General features: G+C 48.9%; 1 protein-coding gene across 1 annotated transcript in view; it reads left to right on the forward strand.

The window, feature by feature from the left end:
• The window catches only part of LOC122379176, a 91,606-nt gene that overhangs the window by 56,303 nt on the left and 16,757 nt on the right, over positions 1-18,546 (forward strand). The window contains exons 4-14 of the mRNA XM_043361149.1: positions 10,449-10,581; positions 10,931-11,050; positions 12,143-12,237; positions 12,467-12,625; positions 12,933-13,052; positions 13,350-13,524; positions 13,767-13,983; positions 15,530-15,676; positions 16,017-16,167; positions 16,480-16,661; positions 16,873-17,029. Coding sequence (XP_043217084.1) covers positions 10,449-10,581; positions 10,931-11,050; positions 12,143-12,237; positions 12,467-12,625; positions 12,933-13,052; positions 13,350-13,524; positions 13,767-13,983; positions 15,530-15,676; positions 16,017-16,167; positions 16,480-16,661; positions 16,873-17,029 — 1,656 coding nt within the window. The remainder of the gene's footprint in view (positions 1-10,448; positions 10,582-10,930; positions 11,051-12,142; positions 12,238-12,466; positions 12,626-12,932; positions 13,053-13,349; positions 13,525-13,766; positions 13,984-15,529; positions 15,677-16,016; positions 16,168-16,479; positions 16,662-16,872; positions 17,030-18,546) is intronic.

Genomic DNA, 18,546 nt, shown 5'->3' on the forward strand with positions numbered 1-18,546 from the left:
CAAATGGAACATTGTAGGTTATCCGAAAACGGACAACGCTTCTAACTCGAACCTCTTCGAGAGACTAGAGAGCGTGAAATGGCTGGACCCGCTTCCGGCCGAAATTTGGAGCTTTCGTAGGCTGCAGTGTCCCTGACATGTGGCGTAGCACTAAATAGTTCGGTGTGGTCACACAACATAACTGATGTGTGTGCACCGCAATCTTCTGGGTCGTGGTAAAAAAACGGGGTCAGTGTCAAGTCATGTTCATGCAGTTATAAACTTCAAAATCGTGTATATGTAGGTAGCTAAGCTATCACAACTAGACATTCCTATCGTTACATATTGTTTGCTGAACTGCGAAGTTGTGATGCCTATTTATAGTGTTTGGATCTCAGAGTGTCCACCATCTTGTCGGACATTAGGTATGCTTCAGGAGCTTCACTGCGTCTCAAGCCCTGACATATGGGCATGTTACGTCTGGGAGATAGTCAGCTACAGATCACTGTTCAGTTTGATGAACCCAACCCAGCTGCAGTTTAAGGCCAGTGTCTATGGAGCTATTTCGAGACTTCTCACTCAAGGGGTGTCAAGCGAAGTACAACAAAATACCGACCACATAGTATTGTACGGAGAGGTGACATGCTTGCCCAACGCAGCGACAGGATGTAACAAGGATGGGACGGCCACTCAGAGAGGATAACAGTCTGTAAGCAGGATGTACGGAGCACCGCGAATAGCTGTTAATCTCTGATAACCGTTATAAACCGGGTCCCGCCTTTCGTGACAATAACTTTTTCCGCTAATTGCGATAATTATCGGTCATCTTGCGCATTTCACAGCTATGCAGTATGTGTCTACATCAACCCAAATGTGCGTGTATTTGTGAACTCGCTGCTCACTACTACGAGAGTGCCATTTTCAGCACTCATTGTGGTGTTTTTCGGTTAAAAAATATTGAAATAACAACTTTAAAATATAAACTTCTCACTTGTGCTGAGCTCCTTGGTTGACCTTGATTTAGGCACGGTTCCTGTCGGTCCGGGAGGTTACATAACATCTGGATTTTTCGTGTCAGTGTCACCGGGTGATATCCGTTTTCTGGGCGCGTGATGTATTTACACGGGTTAGACAGGAACTGCGCTCCAGGGCCTCGGCGGCCTTGTCCGTATCGGTTGAAGATGCTGTCATGCGGAGGGGCCGCGCTGTGGAGACTGCATATTGAGCTGGGTGGGTTTGAATTTCAAACCATAATAGGGCTGACGTGCTTAAAATGAAGCCATTCAACTTGACCTAAATCTGTGTACTTCGCTCGCAATGACGCGCTTATAGAGCTGCCCCTCCCATCTAAGCGATGGCTTACGAGCGTGTAAAACACATTTCAAGAAAATGTCCTTAAACGTTTTATAACGAATGGTGCGCAATAGATTCTTCTTCCCTCTTCTACATTCCTCTTAATATTCCATCTGTAACCGACATGAAAGTGAAGGGCATGTTTTCGCAGGTGGCTGTTAAACTCGCCCGTCCTCGAATGCTCCCGAGGGCATTGACGCCGTGTTGACTCTTGTACGCCAATGTCCCTGCACTTTCTGGATTAATATCAGGCCACCAGACACTGTGACGAATGCCGATGAGACTGGCATGACGGAGTGCTGCTCTTGCGGAGGAGACACAGAAGGAGTGCCCTCTCTCCTAAACAGGAAAGGAGAGATCATGTCCCCAGTGCAGGAGAACGATGAATCCTGTCTCAGACACCCGACTGGGGATGGTTTGATTCATCTTATCGCCCCAAAGAAGGGCCTACCCCGTCTGCCAGCCGGGGAAGGGCCGGTAAGTCCCATCCAGACGTGGTAACACGCTGCGTGCTGCGCCACACATAATAGAATACTGACAAGGCCAGTGAATCCCGCCGAGGAGACCGTAAATATTCAGCAGGTCAGGATGGCGCAGTCGGCCGCACGGCTCACCACCTGCCCTGGCAGGTAGCGACTCCGTGCCTTACAGTGGCACTGAGCCGACTGCCTGAGCCGACTGCCGCGCTTACAGCCGGTTTGAGAAGATAACGAATGCCCAGGCTGAGTGCCAACTATGCACGGAGAACGTGTCAGATATGACGGACCGGTGGCAGCGGGATTTTATCGTCGCACAACTTAGCAGCATGCGTACCTATTATCATCACAATTGTAGCTTTTAGAAGTCAAAGGTTACAGCTAAATAGCTGTTTACTATTTACATCTTGTTATACTTTTTACTGTATTGATACCTACACAACGTTTTATGTAATTACATTTGTCTTATACTAGATAATCCTATGCTAGTTAACGATCGATTGGATAACTGTTTGGGCATTTGGTTCACCATCAGTTTGCTAATCTCTCGGGGCTATTTTGCCTGTTGCAAATGCATCACCGGTTGAGCACTGATTGCAGCTGTCAAAGGTAGTGCAGTGATGTAAATTATTATTCTGTCGTAAAATTGAAAAGCTGAAGTAAGGGTATGCTGTGTGGATGCAGGGATTAGTTAGACAGTACATACATGGGTGGAGAATGTTTGAAAAAGTTACCCCGGCCGGCGACCGATAGTCGGAAAGACGACTAAGCTCACGTTGTTGTCACCGATCATCATAAACAAACCCCTATTCTGACCCATGGAAATGGAATAATGGACGTTGTGTTTGTTCAAGGGTGAGCGTTGTATCCGACATTGTATCATTCATAACATTGTTGGCGATGATTGAAAAGGCGATTTTCTTTTAAGTGATTTTCTTTACTTAAACTTTTGCAATTTCACAACATATCCAAACCATACCTATCATGAGTCATTATGAGTAAATGTTGCGTTTTCAGCTTTTTATTGTGTCTCAAAATAGCTATAAAAAGATGACAGCTCACCTCGTGGGAGCTTTACAGAGAAAATTGAACGTTCGAACCAAAGCAGTAAAATGGGTCACTGACATCCAGGGACACAGTCTTTTTCAATGTTGGGTGGCTCAACCTCTCATAAGACAAACAGGGAGTCTATCCAGGGATATCGACCGGTCCCGGTCTCGTAGCTCAATCGCTTGAGCGTTGGACTCCGCGTGGCGAGAGCACGCGTTCCGGTTACAACAGTCCGAGCTCGAAGCGTGACGGACGCTCGGTGTATATGAGCATCCTGACGGCTACGCCCTGACGGTATGGTTACGGTTTGTGGCAGGCCAGTCGGAGGCAGTGAGGTCAAGCAGTGGTTCTAAAAAAGTGCGCCGAAGGCGCGCCAAATTTTCGAAACTGAACACGATTTGAGAGCAATCTTGGCATTGGCAACCACACGCGGGTCCTAGGGCTCAACGCCACCGCATGGTAAGTTGAGTACCTAAATAGTGTAAATACCTTCCTGATTTGCAGTATTACGCCCATGGCAGTCAACATCCGAAAAACGATAGTTTTCTTTTCTCGTATGGCGACAGCTTTTAGGATTTACAAGAGTGGAAAGTTACCCCGGCCGCGCCGGGGTAGGCTGAAAGTTACCCCGGCCACGGCCGGGGTGGCCGGGGCAGGTTCTCCACCCATGAGTACATACGTTTTACCCTGATGACATTAGCTGTTAATTATGAACACATTAGAGCGGGTCGACTTCATGGGTAGCAAGTACGAAAGTATTTTTGCGTTCTGGTAAAAAGAAGAATTTTAATTAAAGGCGGGCATTGAGAGATGAGAGTCGGGACATAAGTGAGCATTAAGATTTGCGTGTGAAGGGCGAGGCCAGCTAGACGAGTCAACTTAGCAAGCTAAGTAGACAACAGCTTTAGCTCAGCTGTGAAAATAACCGTTCTTCTTAGCTAAGCCGAGCGACTGGTCAGCTGATGCTGGTTCAAAGAGCTAAACAGCGCACCAGAGCTGACATGCAGATGCCAGCTAAGACTTAGCGGCATGGCTGTTTTACGCTTTCAGCCTCTATGATACCATTTCAAGCGAATCGAATGTTTTAAGTGCTTAGCAAAGTTGAGTGTCGTTGGGCACACTTCTCATGGACGCACTGACAGTAACGGTCCTGCATGGGCCTTTACAGTTCGAAGTTAACTCAAATGAAACAACCGCAACGAAATCAGCGGTCAAATACACGAGCTATAAACATTCGGCTTACATTGTAGCGTGTCGCGTCTCCAAGGCAAGACGACTGGCCGACCCCAGATTTTTGTTAAGTCTGCTTCGGGATTCAGTGTTCTGTGTTCTTCGCTGCATAGTATTCATGGTGTTTATCTTTTTGTTTAACCCGCGCCCGACTGGGGGTCCTGGATTTCCACGCCCTGCTGGGGGGTGTTTGAACACCCCCCCCTTCTAACTCGGCTCCTGGGCCACGTAGCGATACGCCGAAGAAGGCGTTCGAAAGAGCGTCAAAAATAATGACGAAATCACTTCGGTCAATTTTTTGGTCAGGTCAAAGGTCAGGTCACCAGAGGTCATTGAAGGCAAAATTTCGCCGATTTCCAGGTCGAATGTCGAAAATTTCCAAGAAGCCAACGCATAACTCGGGAACCAATAGAGCTACAGCGCCGCAGAAAAGTGCATTCGATAGCCCTATTAACGCCCTTTCTGAGTAATTCTCTCAGATTTGACCTAACGTCAACGGTTTTGCCTGCAGGGGGCAAAAACTGCAAAAAGAGCCGATTTTTTCGGAAAGTTTTTCTGCAATAACTTTTGACCCAAGCATTGTACGAGCTTACTTTTACCGTTATCGTGTTCCTCTCGTCAAGACGCATCGAATGAACTATAACTTGACCTTGAAAGGTCAACTTGAAAATTTGACCTCAGGTCAAGGTCATAACCTGACTGGAAAGGGTCATGTTGCATATCAGTCGATCCGTATCGTCGAGCTGAACACATCTAAGGCGTTTTCATCGCTCTAGCATGCCTCTATCAAAAGTTATTTGCGAAAAACTCTTAGATACCATTCGTGACCTAAGATGACCTCAGGGCACAAACAAGGGTCACGGACACCATTTTCATGTTCAGTGTGTCTAAACCACTTGTAATTCGGTATTTGGGAGTGTTTATAATGTCTTGCATCCAAAAGAGGCGCATTTCAATTTTCTCCCATTGACTTATAATGGGGAGGTCGCAAAATTGACCTGACCTTAGGTCATCGATATCAAAATTCTGAGATATACATTTTGTACATGCTATTGCTCTTAGCAATCGCTGAAAGTTTCAAAGTGATCGGTCACTCGGTGTAGCTATGACAGACATTGAAACTTTTTATGAGGTGAGGTCACTTCAAGTGACCTGGTGACCTGACCTTGAATGACCTTGGTCTGAAATTTTCACAACATGTGTAGAATTGATGGATGATAAGGTGTACCAGCGCCGCCGTTTTTGAGATATTCGCGAAAAACCACAAGGGGGGGGGGTGTTCAAACACCCCCCCCCCCCAGCAGGGCGCGGGTTAAAGGCAATGCGCCCTGCATTTAGTTCGCTTCTACCCTGTGCGATGTGTTCCATCTCTTTACGATTGAGAATCTGTCATAACTTGTGCTTTATATGGCACAAGTGGCTTGTGCGCGAAGTGGCTTGTGCGTCTATGACCCTGTGTCTATTCCCTATAGTTCATGACTTTGTCTCCCAGCGCTGAACTCTGCAGTCCAGGCCACTCCTCCCTGTCCAGCTCTGCCGCTCGGTACCATCCACTCAACAGTATCATCCGGTCCAGCGACCCTGCCTGAACCAGTCCAATCCCACCCCTCCGGTCATCCCAGCATGATCCGCACTCATCCAGGGCAGCAGCCTTACCAGGATCTGCGCCGCCCGAACAGGGTTTTTCTGACGTGTTAGGCGCCTCGGATGGGCGTCTGCGTATGTGGTGCATGGGATTTGGGGCGTCCAAATGGCGTGAAATGTTCCTTGTTTGAGTTAATCCGTTGATAGTTCAGCTAAGTGATCGCAATCATTAAACGCGTTGTGTTATATAATGATATTGTATTGAGCACCAGCGAAATGATTTCAAGCAATTCACTCGCAATGGTCATATTAATTTATGTTAATGCCTGGATGCGTCGCCGTTTTTCAATTGAACGCATTTGAAAAGTTATGCTGATGCGGGCATTACATTATTTTGCTTTTAAAATGCGGACATCAAAAAGCAAGCTCGGAAACACATCAAAGAGAGCACTTTTCAAAGCATTACTTCTGCTGAGTATCTTGCGGCGGAGAACAAAAGGATTGGAAGCGCACTTTTGCCTGCAGAGACTGCATCAGAAAACAAGAACATAACCGTAAATCTGCGCTGAGCCGTGACTTCATCGGAGAACAGAAACCTAACTCACGGAATCGTCCCACGGGAGACTGCAGTCACAACACAGAAAGATAACCCTTCATAGTAACAAGATCACATCAGCGATGCAGTGAATGATAGACGCATCTCTCTACCGGGTGGGTTGGTCTGTCTACCTCTACCGCCGTCTGTCAAGACACGCTGCTAGCATGATAGCTCCGCCCGAGATGCGCCGCCAAAAAAGTGACGACTCATGCCGACCGCGCCGGCGATGGGCGCGGGCGCGGCGGGTCCCCGGAGGGCATCAAATATAGGTCGTCTTCGGTCTCAGCTGACGCTCATCAGGCCGCGTGGAGTGGTACAAGGTCACGAGCGGCTGCGTGATGAATCTCAGTGCCGCTAAAAACTGACCGTCGCGTGAGGAGGAGCGGTGAGAAGCCGGGCGCTGCCCGTGTCAATCAAGACGCGTGAATTAGTGGCTGACTGGGGCTATATGTAGGCTGAGAGGCTTCTGTGAGGAGCGGCGCTCTTCCTGTAATTGACAGTGGCCCTCCAGCGATCGGCACAGCTCCGCAAAAGATGAAGGACAGTGCAGTGCTCCTTAGACCATTGGCAATGCCATCTTTTATGAAAGGGACATGCCAATATACTCGCAATTAGTTGGGTCCCTGAGATAAGAGTCCTCTTATCCTACGATGATTCTTACTTCTCTACTGCATGATTGGCAAAAACTCGTCCTGCAATGGGCTCTACGTACCCTTCCAGAGGACAGTACAGTAGGTACTCCACTAATAATTGACGCTGCCCCCAGCAATGGTCACTCCCACTTTAGCTTTGAGAAGTGCTCTCCTCGTCAGATAACCATCATATAAGTGTGATCTTGCATGTGTAAGATTACATGGCGATGGACGGTGCCGAGCGATGTACTCTGCTAAGCGGTCAAAGTGAACCCTATAATATCCGGTTAACAGGTGCGTCCGACTCCACCAAAGCTGTACATTCCGGACCCTAGTCTTATCCCCTGATGCCCGAAATCCAGGCACGCCTCTTGCATGTGAACCAGAGATTTTGCAGCGGCCGTTACAATGCTTCCGTCTCAACAGCGAAGCCACACGCAAGGGGGATCTCCTTGAAGTACGCGCCGGCGCTGCCTTTGATAGCAATCGTTGAAGTATCGTACAAATTTCTTGCATTTTTCTTCAATGGGCGTGCAATGTGAGTAGTATTTTGTACAACCCAATCACAGCAATTGAATTAAATTGTTTTTCATTCCCCGTTGATGAGCTCAACAGCTCTACCATAACAAAAAGCCATTGCTATTTATGTCGGGTATTCAGCGCTATTCTTAGACCCTTTATTGATTAGTGACCCTGAATCTTTCCACTAATCCCAAACAAGCCTGTACCAAGAAGGGAAAGAGATGAGATACATTATACCTACCTGCTGAGGGACAAGGCTAGGCTTCCCTGGAATTGGTATTTGGCACCAAGGCCGGACGCCAGAGCCATGCGGTCACTCTCGTGTGGCTTTATCAATTACGAATATTGTTCGAAGGTAGTCGAAAAGAAGGGCTTAGAAGCAGATTCCCTATATTTATAGCGTTATAACTACATTCCCACTCTGCAGTCAGCTGTCTGACTCTCTGGGCGAATGAACAGGTCCAACTGAAACGCTCCGTTAGCGACTAGACGGCCAGACGAGCGACTGGTTCCCGGTCAGAGCGTCAGAAGTGACGCGGCAAGAAAGGAGATCACTGCGAGGTTCAACTGGATAACCCGACCGTCTCGAGTGGACGGGGACCGGTCCACATCAGCGTGAAATCCAGAACGGCAGACGCGCACTGCCGCCATCTTCTGCCAGTCTCCATGACCTCCGCACGCTCGACAGAGACAAGGCTAGCAAATTGAAACGGCAGCGAACTGCTAATACCGTCAGGTGGTGGCGAAAGAGCATGACAAATCCTGCAATATTTTTTTCTTCTTCAAGAGAATGGTCATGGCTTCACATTAAATTGTTAACAAAAGGATCTAGGTATTTTACAGATTAGCGCCATTCGGTCACCTATTTAGGGTGAGTGATGTGAAGGTCAATGGCAGGAGTGACGCAATCATAAACTGCAGCTGTGCCAATGAATGTCATGGAATCTGGCACACTGCGAAACAAATGCTGATTCAAGCACAATGGTGATTTTTCCTTGTTAAATGAATTACATTCGACGGCATTGTCAACGGCAAGCAACCCTTTTATTTTCTTTTTTCTGTTACTATTTATTTTGATGCGCTCCGACGCCATTTTGATGAAAAATACTTAACAGTGCTACTAGCTATTAGCTACCTCACCTGAACCTAGTTTTGGGTTCGCGATCATCGTCGAGAGAACCCATAGAGGCTTTGATACAGAGGACCAGCATCCTCTCATGCGTAGATAAGTAGGATATGACCTCTTCGACAATACCTATATGGTTCGTGTGGGATGACAGTAAACAAATGCAACTCATCACCCACAATCAATTTGCTACTTTTTTAGTTGATAAATTCATCTCAAATCCAACCCCTTCTCTTCCAGTGGCACTTTTCCAGGCAGAAGATAAGCCCATGACTTTTCCAATGTGTTCAAAATGTACGACCACTTCGGAGAAATAATTGGCTAGGTATTTCCTGAGTAAACACCATCAATCAACACCCTTAACTATTCACCCTGCAAACCGGCATCATCTGACCGAAGAGGGCTCCTAACTCATTTCAAACACGCCACACCACTCAGTTCCAACCCTGGTCACCCGTGGTATTCAGTCGTGCACCGTTCACGGTCAGATAGACGGCGATAACACGTAATAATTCTCATCACCGGCGCTTAATCACAGCTCTGCCGCGGCCTTAGCAGACCGGTTCGGTTCACGGTCGTGCCAGGCTGGCCGCCGGATTGGCCATGCTGGAACGGAGATCTTCCGCCCGGGCCGGGATTTGGCTGTCCCGAGGCGGGGTTTGGGCTGTCCCCGGGCCGGGCTTTGGCTGTCCCGAGGCGGGGATTGGGCTGTCCCGAGGCGGGGCTTTGGTTGTTGTTCCGAGGTGCGGAGCTGGCTGTTCCGAGGTGCGGAGTTGGCTGTTCCGAGGTGCGGAGTTGGCTGTTCTGAGTAACAGCTTTGGATGTCCCGAGGCGCAGATTCGATTCTGTCCCCGGAAGAGGATTTGTTGTCCTAATGATGACTTTGTTGCACCCGGATGGGACTACGCCCCCGCGGGGCAAAAATCGACTGTCCTGTGACGCGACATGGCTGCCACGGAACGCGACTTGGCTGTCCCGAGACAGTACCTGGTAGTGCCAAAAAAACGTAACTTGGTTGGTTATCCCGGGAAACAGGTTGACTGACCCAGGATGTGACTTTGTTGTGTTTTTTTTTCATGTCGATTAGGGATGTGTAGATTATTGTACCAGGCTGATAAATCTTGTCGCGAGACGTGATCTGCTGTCTCAGGACACGGGTCGCTGTCCTAAGTCTCCTCTGCTGGGACCCTCGACTCGCCCTCCCACGTAGGGATTTGCCATCCCTGGACTGGCTTACCTCCCTCGAAGGCGTGTCGACCGCTGCAGAAAACACTTGTAGTCATGATTCAGCTAGTTTTGACGGTCGCCGCTACTTCATCCAGCGAGAGGCTATTACGAGTGGCGTTTCAACTACTCGTAAGCATGTCGGCTGCGGTTATGGTCAAGGCATAATAAGTTTGCAATGGTAGTCACGCATGTGTTTTTGGTTTGAAGTGATTGAAAATGGACAGGATTAGTGGCTGCTATTTCTCGAGTTATCTAACTACCTGGAAACTGGGAAGTCCTGTGCCAAGTCAGATGGTTGGAACTTTGGGAAAACCCATTCCCGTTTCGGCTGTTTCGGTGGAAAAGCCCTGACGCATAGACACTGCACAATCCAGAAGCAGCTAGTGGAATGTATTCGCCAACATTTCATGAATGCTCTTTATCACATTGATGCATTTTTTATTGTATTGTATGCGTTTTGTTCTTGGATGCATTCAGCCTCAGCATACCTGTCAACAGATGGTCTTCGTGTCGGATCTCCCACTCGTTCGGTTTAACTAGGACGAGGTTTGTCTCAATGGTAACTATTTGATCTACTTATTATCCCTTTTGACCTCCATGTGTCCCTGTTTGAACACTGTGTAACCTCTCGCCACACTCTTCCCTGTCTAACTCTCGTTGTCCATTGACAGACCTGGGTGCGGGTCGGCCGCGCCCCTCGCCGGCCTGGGTCGAGGCACACCGTCCTCCGGGCACCCCGTCCGTCGATCAGGCCGTGTCGGCGGCTCTGAGGGCTGAGGCCGCCGCCAAACTGCTTCTGGACGGGTAATGGACCCTGTTTTTACGTGGTTAAATGCCTTTAATCTCAATGATAAGAAATACATATGTAGACACATAGATAACAGTAGAACTACTGTTACTGTTATCTCTACTGTTCTACTGTTATCTATGGTAGACACTACGCGTAATTTATTATTAGGCACTCGTATTGTAAATTTAAACATTGCACCTAACGAATTAGAGTGCTGGGGACAGCAATATTTAATTAAAGGCTTTGATAGGGACAGCTACACCTGCAGGTAACGAGCTTATCGGATGTAGGTAAATAAGTACTATCCCATTCTAAAAGACAGCTAACAGCTAACCGCTAACAATAATCACTCTGTTCCCTCAGTCGCGGCGTCCCCGCGGAGTCGGCAGCGGCCCAGCTATCATCGGTCGACCTCCGCTTCTCCGAGCTGGGAAAACACTGTCCTGGAGCCGACCAGACTCCCTGCCAGCCCAGCAAGTTCAGGTCAGTGACTGATCTTTAAACGCGCCGACTTCAAATACACTCCTCAGTCCTCAAATGGCGCTGACCTAAAACGGGTTGGTGCATTAGGGTCTACTCTAGACTGAGTCTTCGGGATGAATTATCTACCCCTAATGCGGGTTGATGCATATGAGTCTGACGTCTTCGGGGTAAATTCAAAATTTCCTAGATAACTTCCGCTGGTTGCTAGCCAAGGCTCAGTCCAATCGAGAAGATAGCTCTACGTCAGGAAAATCCCAGACTCCTAAAAGATGACGTATGCACAGCTGAGTGACAGGCGGATCCAGGCTTGTGGCATTTCGGCGGCATGATGGCTTTGGACTGTATATTGTGGCGCAGCGGGTGACCCATATAGCCGGCCAGTCAACCTAAAGCGAGCGTTATCTCATGCGCGATGACGAAAACCCGAACAGTCAACGCCACACAGTTACCTAGGGGAGCTTACCAAACAATGTGCATCCCGGAATGTTATAATTTAGTGGCGCTGACTGAGCACTTTCGCCATGTGCTCCATATTGCTGCTGCGGCGTCTGTGCCAATGGTGACGGTGACCCTGCACGGGCCGACCGTCGCCGTCCGACCCAGCGATTCGTGACCGGACCGCCGAAATAGTGCCGGTCACGGGCCGGCGCTGGGTGCCGTGACAGCGGCCCGGCCCGGCCCGGACCGGCCCGGCCCGGCCCGGACCGGCCCGGCCCGGCTACAGGCGCCGCTCGGTCAGAAGCCCGTGTTTTCATTGACACCGGCCGAGCGTTTGGATGTGATCGGCTGTAACCGCCCTTTGACTTCACGCTGCTTCAATGGGGCACAGCTCTGAGCTCTGAGTGATAATTATAGCCCATGAGTCTCATGGTGCGCTATTGGAATATGACCCAACCTTTCCCAAGACTCTAATATTAACCCGGATTTACACTATGCGGGCAATTCACAGCTCCCTGTCTCTCCGAGGTCTGTTTATAGCCTCGATGTTTCACAAGACTATCCAATCATATTCCCCGCTCTATTGAGCCCTGCCGGGCCGTGACCCGCCCTGACCGGCCAATGTCTTTGCTGACGCACCCCACCTACCGGCAGGTCTCTCGATGGCCGCTGCAATAACGTGCAACAGGCGACTTGGGGCAGCGTCGGATCGCCCCTGTCCCGACTGCTGCCGGCTCAGTACTCCGACGGTAAGCAGCGAGATAGCTTTACTCTGCTTCACCAAATTGACGAGGCAACCCTCTGCAGTTTGGAACTTATTTTTTAAACACTGCGGAAAAGTAACCTTTTATCTCCGCTGCCGTACGAATGTATAAGAGGACGCGATGGTAGCCCTGTAACCCCTATGGCCAGACAGATGCATCTGAGTTGCTTTAGATGCTTCTTCGCTGTGACTTATGTGCCTCTACCCCCTGACAGGTATATCGGAGGCTCGCACCGGTGCCCTGCCGTCGCCTCTGGCTCTCTCGGGCGAGCTGACCCACCCGGGACCCCACCACCACCAATTTGTGACCGCCCTGCTGCCAGTCTGGGGTCAGCTGATCAGTCATGACCTGACCCTCATCTCACCCATGCAAGGTCAGTGGTTTCCTCGGTACACGGACAGCGAGAGTGCTCCTTTGCAATTGTGGTATGCAAGAAATGGAGTTCGATCGATCCACCTACTGCTCTAATCTCTATATCAAATGTCACAAAGGCGCATCAGCCTCTCCACACGGGTATGCCCTCGAAAGTGGCCACCAAGGTCAATGCCACTAAGTGCATTGCATAAATGTATCGTGTTTGCCCGAACCGAGCTTATCACATATGCAAGTACAGCACAGTATAAAATGCTCGACGGTGCAATAATATCAATACCTGGAGTCACCTTCCTTTCATCTCACAGGCGGTGAGGAGCAGTGCTGTCAGAACCCGGCGGGAGCTCACTGTCTGCCAATGACCTCGGAGGGACACTGCCAGCAGTACAAGAGGTCAATGCCCTCACTCCGGTCAGACTGCCGTCTTGGTGAGTATCCGCCGGAGTTGCAGCTTTATAACAGTATTGTGCTAGCTTTCAAAACTAAACATAACTTTTACAGAACATGTATGGCTCTGTTATTCATTTTACGCTCGAAAGTTTACTCAAGGGCCATCCAAAATTACAAACACATGAACAAAAGATGTTTTTATGGCGCTGCTCATTCTTCAAGACCACGTATTAAATCTTCCTCACGGTAGACATTCACTTATTGTGATGTAGCCGGAGTGTGTCTCGACATGTCTCGATACGGTCTCCATTTGATCTCATCTCCCTTCCTTTCAGGTCCCCGTGAGCAGCTGAACATGGCATCAGCCTTCCTCGACGCCAGTGCCCTCTATGGTACCGACAAACAGACTGCCAAGCGGGTACGATCGTACTCGCGGGGTCAGCTGCGGCTGAACGCTGATGGTACCCTGCCCCGGGGTACATTCGGGCCGTGCTCCTCACCCCACGACAGGTAAGGTCATTAGCTGGGATCGCCTATTGGGAAAGAGCGGCAAGGTTGTTATATAGGGTGCCGAACATGATGACAGAAAATCAATGAAGTACATAACACTTGGCATCGGTTAGTACGATAATGGTTATTCTATTGATAAGGCTGTTGTGGGACTTTGAACTACAATGAGAGGTTGAACTAGCAGAGCAGGCTGGTCGTGTAAGCAATCGTCACTCTCCTCACCTCATCATATTCCCCCTCAGATGCCCGGAGGCGGCGGACCGGCGGGCGGCGACTCACGCCGGCACCACTGCCCTCTACACCCTGCTGACACGAGAGCACAACCGGCTGGCGGGGGGACTGGCCGACCTGAACCCCCAGTGGAGTGACGAGGACACCTTCCAGGCGGCTCGGCAGCTGCTGACTGCCGAACTGCAGCACATCACCTTCAACCAGTTCCTGCCGGCGGTGCTCGGGCAGGTGGGTTCATATCCGCAGTAATAGTGATGTCAATTACGGAAAATCGTGATACCGATACCAAACCAAATACCAACAATATCCATGGAAAAATACCGAAACCAAACTGACTTGGGAACATGAGGAAAATACCTTTTTTACTTTTTTACTTTTTACCTTTTTACCAAATTCTCAGCCTCTTTGACATTAGTGAGGATTCATAATACCAACAAAATACCAAATGCACTCGCCTTGAAATACCAAATACCAAGTTGGTATCGGTTTGGTATCGGTTTACCAAAAAGTTGGTATCCGATTGACATCTCTACGCAGTAACCGCTGAGGCTGTTTGAAATAGACAAACACTATTCGTTAGCATTGTGTACGCGGACGGGTGGGTTCATAGTGACAGTGTTGTGACAGGTCAGTTTAGAACGGCAATAGTTACTGGAAGAGCAGATCAGTTCATATAGTTGTAGCATTGTCCACTGTCCAGGGACAGGTACATAGGCGCGGGAACTACTTTCAGACTGGGGGGGGGGGGGCACACCATAATGGAGATGAACCTAGGGTACCCCCAAATCTAGTTTTCTCACCGGTTTTAGGTCACTTGTTTTTCATCCCTTGGCTTTTTCAACAAAAAAAGAAAAACATTTGCAAAAAAGTGCAGTATTTCGTCTCAAAGTTGTGGGGGCACCGCCCCCACGGCCCTACAGTTGGGGGGCAAGCTGCCCCCACTGCCCCCCGGCTCCCGCGCCTATGGACAGGTATTTCGCAACGGGTTGCTTCTGATCAACTCGTAACAAGACTGATCACAAAAAGTGTACGTACAGGCATGAGTGGAAATCTGAATGAGTGAAACGAATTCCCTTTCCATTGTTCACATTCCAAGCTCCTTAAACAATTTGTTTAGCCGCACAGATCAGCCGAGCTCCAGACAATCTTACCGGAAGTTTTCCGGCTTAGAACACGTTATGAGTGCGGCGACAATATCACATATCAGTGCACAAACCAGTAGAGCAACCGCCAGACCGGTCATCAGCTGGTGACCAAACCGGCTGCGACGGGGCCAGTTTTTCAGCGACCCTGGACCGGGTAACACACAGGGAAGGAAGTGAATCCGTATATCCGCCCCGGGTGTGTGATTGGACGCTTCCTGATGTGCGTGGGATGTATGCTGTCGTGGTTTTCAGACGTCGGCCACTTATGCATGTTGATCACTGAATCCTACCAACTGTAACTTTGAACGGCACGAGCTCTTATACAGTACATACCTATCCGGTTCATGAATTTGTCAATAGATGACGCTAGTGTCGACGCCTGATAGGAAACTGTGCCGCAACACTCGAAACGGATATTCAGCGCGCGGCGTGGCTGGCCATTACGCCAAATGTGGCGATCAAATCGTATCAACATGATCAACAGAGCAATTCTTCCTAAAGACCAGTGGTTGTCGCCTCTTTGCATAATAAAATACGGTATTTCATATTGTTCCTAGTAGGTGATTAAGAAGTTCCTTCCATCTGTCGATGGGAACAGTATCCTAACTTCACCTACCCTTCGTTCTCAGGAGGTGATTGAGTACTTCCAGCTGTCGCCGGGGGTCCAGCAGCGCTACACACTGGACGAGGAGCCTGCTGTGACGGCCGCCGCTGCCACCGCGGCACTGCACTTCTACCTGGCCCTGCTGCCAGACGCGCTGCACTACCAGAACAGGGTCAGTCGGGGGATTATTAGTCAGTCTCAAGTTTAGTTCTTCAGTCAGCCGGGAACGACCAGAGGACGTCTAAACTTGTTGCTGTAATTTGACGCATTCTCCAAATCGTACATTTTTTGCTCTCATTCTGTCTTCCGAGCTATGAAAAAACGGAATTATTTTTTATCCGTCGTTTATGAATGTTTTTTGTCCGATCAGTTTTCACCGATAGCTATTTTGTTTGAGCACGGTCGCGTGGCAGGAGCTTTGGAACTATTGTCGTCAGCGTTATCCGGGAATTCCCTGCAGTTTTGTATCTCATACCGTTTACTGATATCCGTGTTTCTCCTCGGACCCGCAGGACGGCGCGGAGGTGGATCAGACGCCTCTGTCGGACTCCTTCTTCTCGTCCTCTGACCTGTACCGGACCGGTCGGCTGGATCAGCTCTTGCTGGGGCTGAGCAGCGGCCCCGCATCACAAGGAGATTCGGTCACCGAACAGGTCACACGAGGTACGTGGGGTCATTGAGAGCTCAACCGAAGGTAGGTGCGCGTCACAGAAAGGGCCAACCGGTGCGTGAGGTCAAGCAAAGGTCACCTGAGCCGCGGCAGGCCGCGGAACAGGCCACCCGGGCTGCGTAGGTTCATCGAGCAAATAAGTTGGCGGAGGTAGAGTTTTTTTTTTGTCAGACCTTCAATATAAGTTTGTAACTTTATACGTAGTGTTTCTTGCTAATCGTAAATGGTTGATGAATTCCATGTCATTTTGTCGTCTTGAAATAGCCATGCTTGCTTTTAAAATTCGACCCGTTTAATATTTTCAGCGCTGGACCTGGACCTGCTGGCCTACACTATCCAGCAGGGGAGGGATCACGGCCTGCCGGGCTACGGCAGCTTCCGCAACCTTTGCGGCCTGACCGAGGCCCATACCTTCGACCAGCTCAATAAGACGATGACAGAGGACAAGCTGAACCTGCTGCGGACTCTCTACAGCTCTCCTTCCGAGGTAGGCCTGAAAACCCAAAAGAGCATCTTCATCATCACAGCGGTTGTCCTTTCTTGGCGGGACAAATTGCTAGACGTAGTGAAGATGAAAATTGTGGTTAAGGTTTGATCGGTCTTGATAATATACACTTACTTTCAACGCTTATTCCTTTCAATATCTCTCTATCCTTTCCCTCCATCCACAAAGTTTTCACCGGCTCTGCGCTCTCCAGGTTGATCTGTTCGTCGGTGGTATGCTCGAGTCGCCGCTGGAAGGCGCTGTGGTCGGCCCTACCTTCGCCTGTATTCTGGGACAGCAGTTCCGTACAGCGAGGAGAACAGACCGCTTTTGGTATGAGAGTGACACGCCGCCTGCCGGGCTCTCAAAAGGTGAGGCTGATGACGTCAACGGGCTTCTTACAAGCCAGATGCTGATTGTTAACCCGGCACCGCCTGGGCTATTTCCGTACCCACGACAGCCTGGGGGGGGGGGGTCGGATCCGACCCCCCTGTTATCTCGAGAACCAATGGTCGTATCGAGCCCCGCGAGGCGGCGTTCGAAAGGTCTCTACGAGACCTTCCCAAAGCACTCTTAAGATTTTAAGATTGAGGTCAACTTTCGGGTCAAGGTCAGGTCAAAGGTCAAATTCTGGGGTTTTGCATGATTAAGCTTACGGACAGCGGAATCGACAGCTGCTGCTCGAAACTCACCAAAAATGACCTCAAAGACCTAGTGAAGGTACCATGTGCGTATAGGGGTCATACTAAGTACGGGTCAAGGTCAGGTCAGGTCACGAAAGGTCACGGTTTTCACTTTCTGCTACATGGGCGTGCGACACATGTTTTATGGCTTATTTTTCACGCCGAATCCGATGGTAATGGTTATATGTGACCCCAAGTCACTGTGCTTGGTGATAAGTGTGCATTGAAAGCATAAAAAATCGTTTATAGGTACCATACATAACTAAGAGAGGGCTAAGAAAAAACGTCAATTTTTCAACTTTTTATTTTTGACATAAAAATGCACTTTTCTAGACTAGCTTTGTCCCAGGAATCTAGTGGTGCCATTTGTTTTCACATGCGATGTTCAGAAGTGCCTCTAATTCACGAAAATGCTTATGACGTCACCATGCCCTATGCATGTTGGAGCTATTTTTTACAATTTGGGGGTCAAAAATCAAGATAGAAAGTTGAAATTTGGGACATCTAATGTTCTAATAGAGCTCTATAACATATATTCCGGTTTTTTGGAAATTCTCAAAATTTTGGATTTTATGAGCTGTTTTCCAAAAATATAGTTTTTTGATTTTTTAGGGGTGAAAAACGCATTTTATGGAAAATCCGAGATAGCCGTTTTAAAGAACTCGTTGAGCTGCATCTATTCATGCCCTTAATTTGCAATTTGCTTTAAACCCTGATTTTTGGCGATTTTTCAAACATTTACCACTTTTTGACTGAAAACGCCATGTAGTTACATCACTAAAATCGATATATCTCAGAAAATTTTGGAAATTTTTTCTTAAAAATTGCACAGGAGACGTCAAATTGATGGGGGAGAAGGTATGCCAAGTTTCAAGTCGATAGCGTAAGCGGTTCATAAGTTATTCAAGAAAAACGGAGGGGGGGGGGTCGGATCCGACCCCACCCAGGCGGTTCCGGGTTAACACATTAATTGATAAACGCAAATTAACCCGCGCCCCACTGGGGGGGGGCTATTTATAGCCCCCCCTCCCGTTTTTCTGCAATAACTTCCAAACTGCTTGACGGATCGACGCCAAACTTTCAGGACCTTCGGCTGCATCAATTTGACACCTTGTGTCAAAATTTGAACTTCGTAGGTACCATAGGTCGGCCGGAAATGACGTCAGAGTGACGTCATGTTCGTCCGATTTCGACGCAGAACATTG

The sequence above is a fragment of the Amphibalanus amphitrite genome, unplaced genomic scaffold (genome assembly GCF_019059575.1).
Source record: "Amphibalanus amphitrite isolate SeventyFive unplaced genomic scaffold, NRLGWU_Aamphi_draft 000007F_arrow, whole genome shotgun sequence".
NCBI classification, from domain to species: domain Eukaryota; kingdom Metazoa; phylum Arthropoda; class Thecostraca; order Balanomorpha; family Balanidae; genus Amphibalanus; species Amphibalanus amphitrite.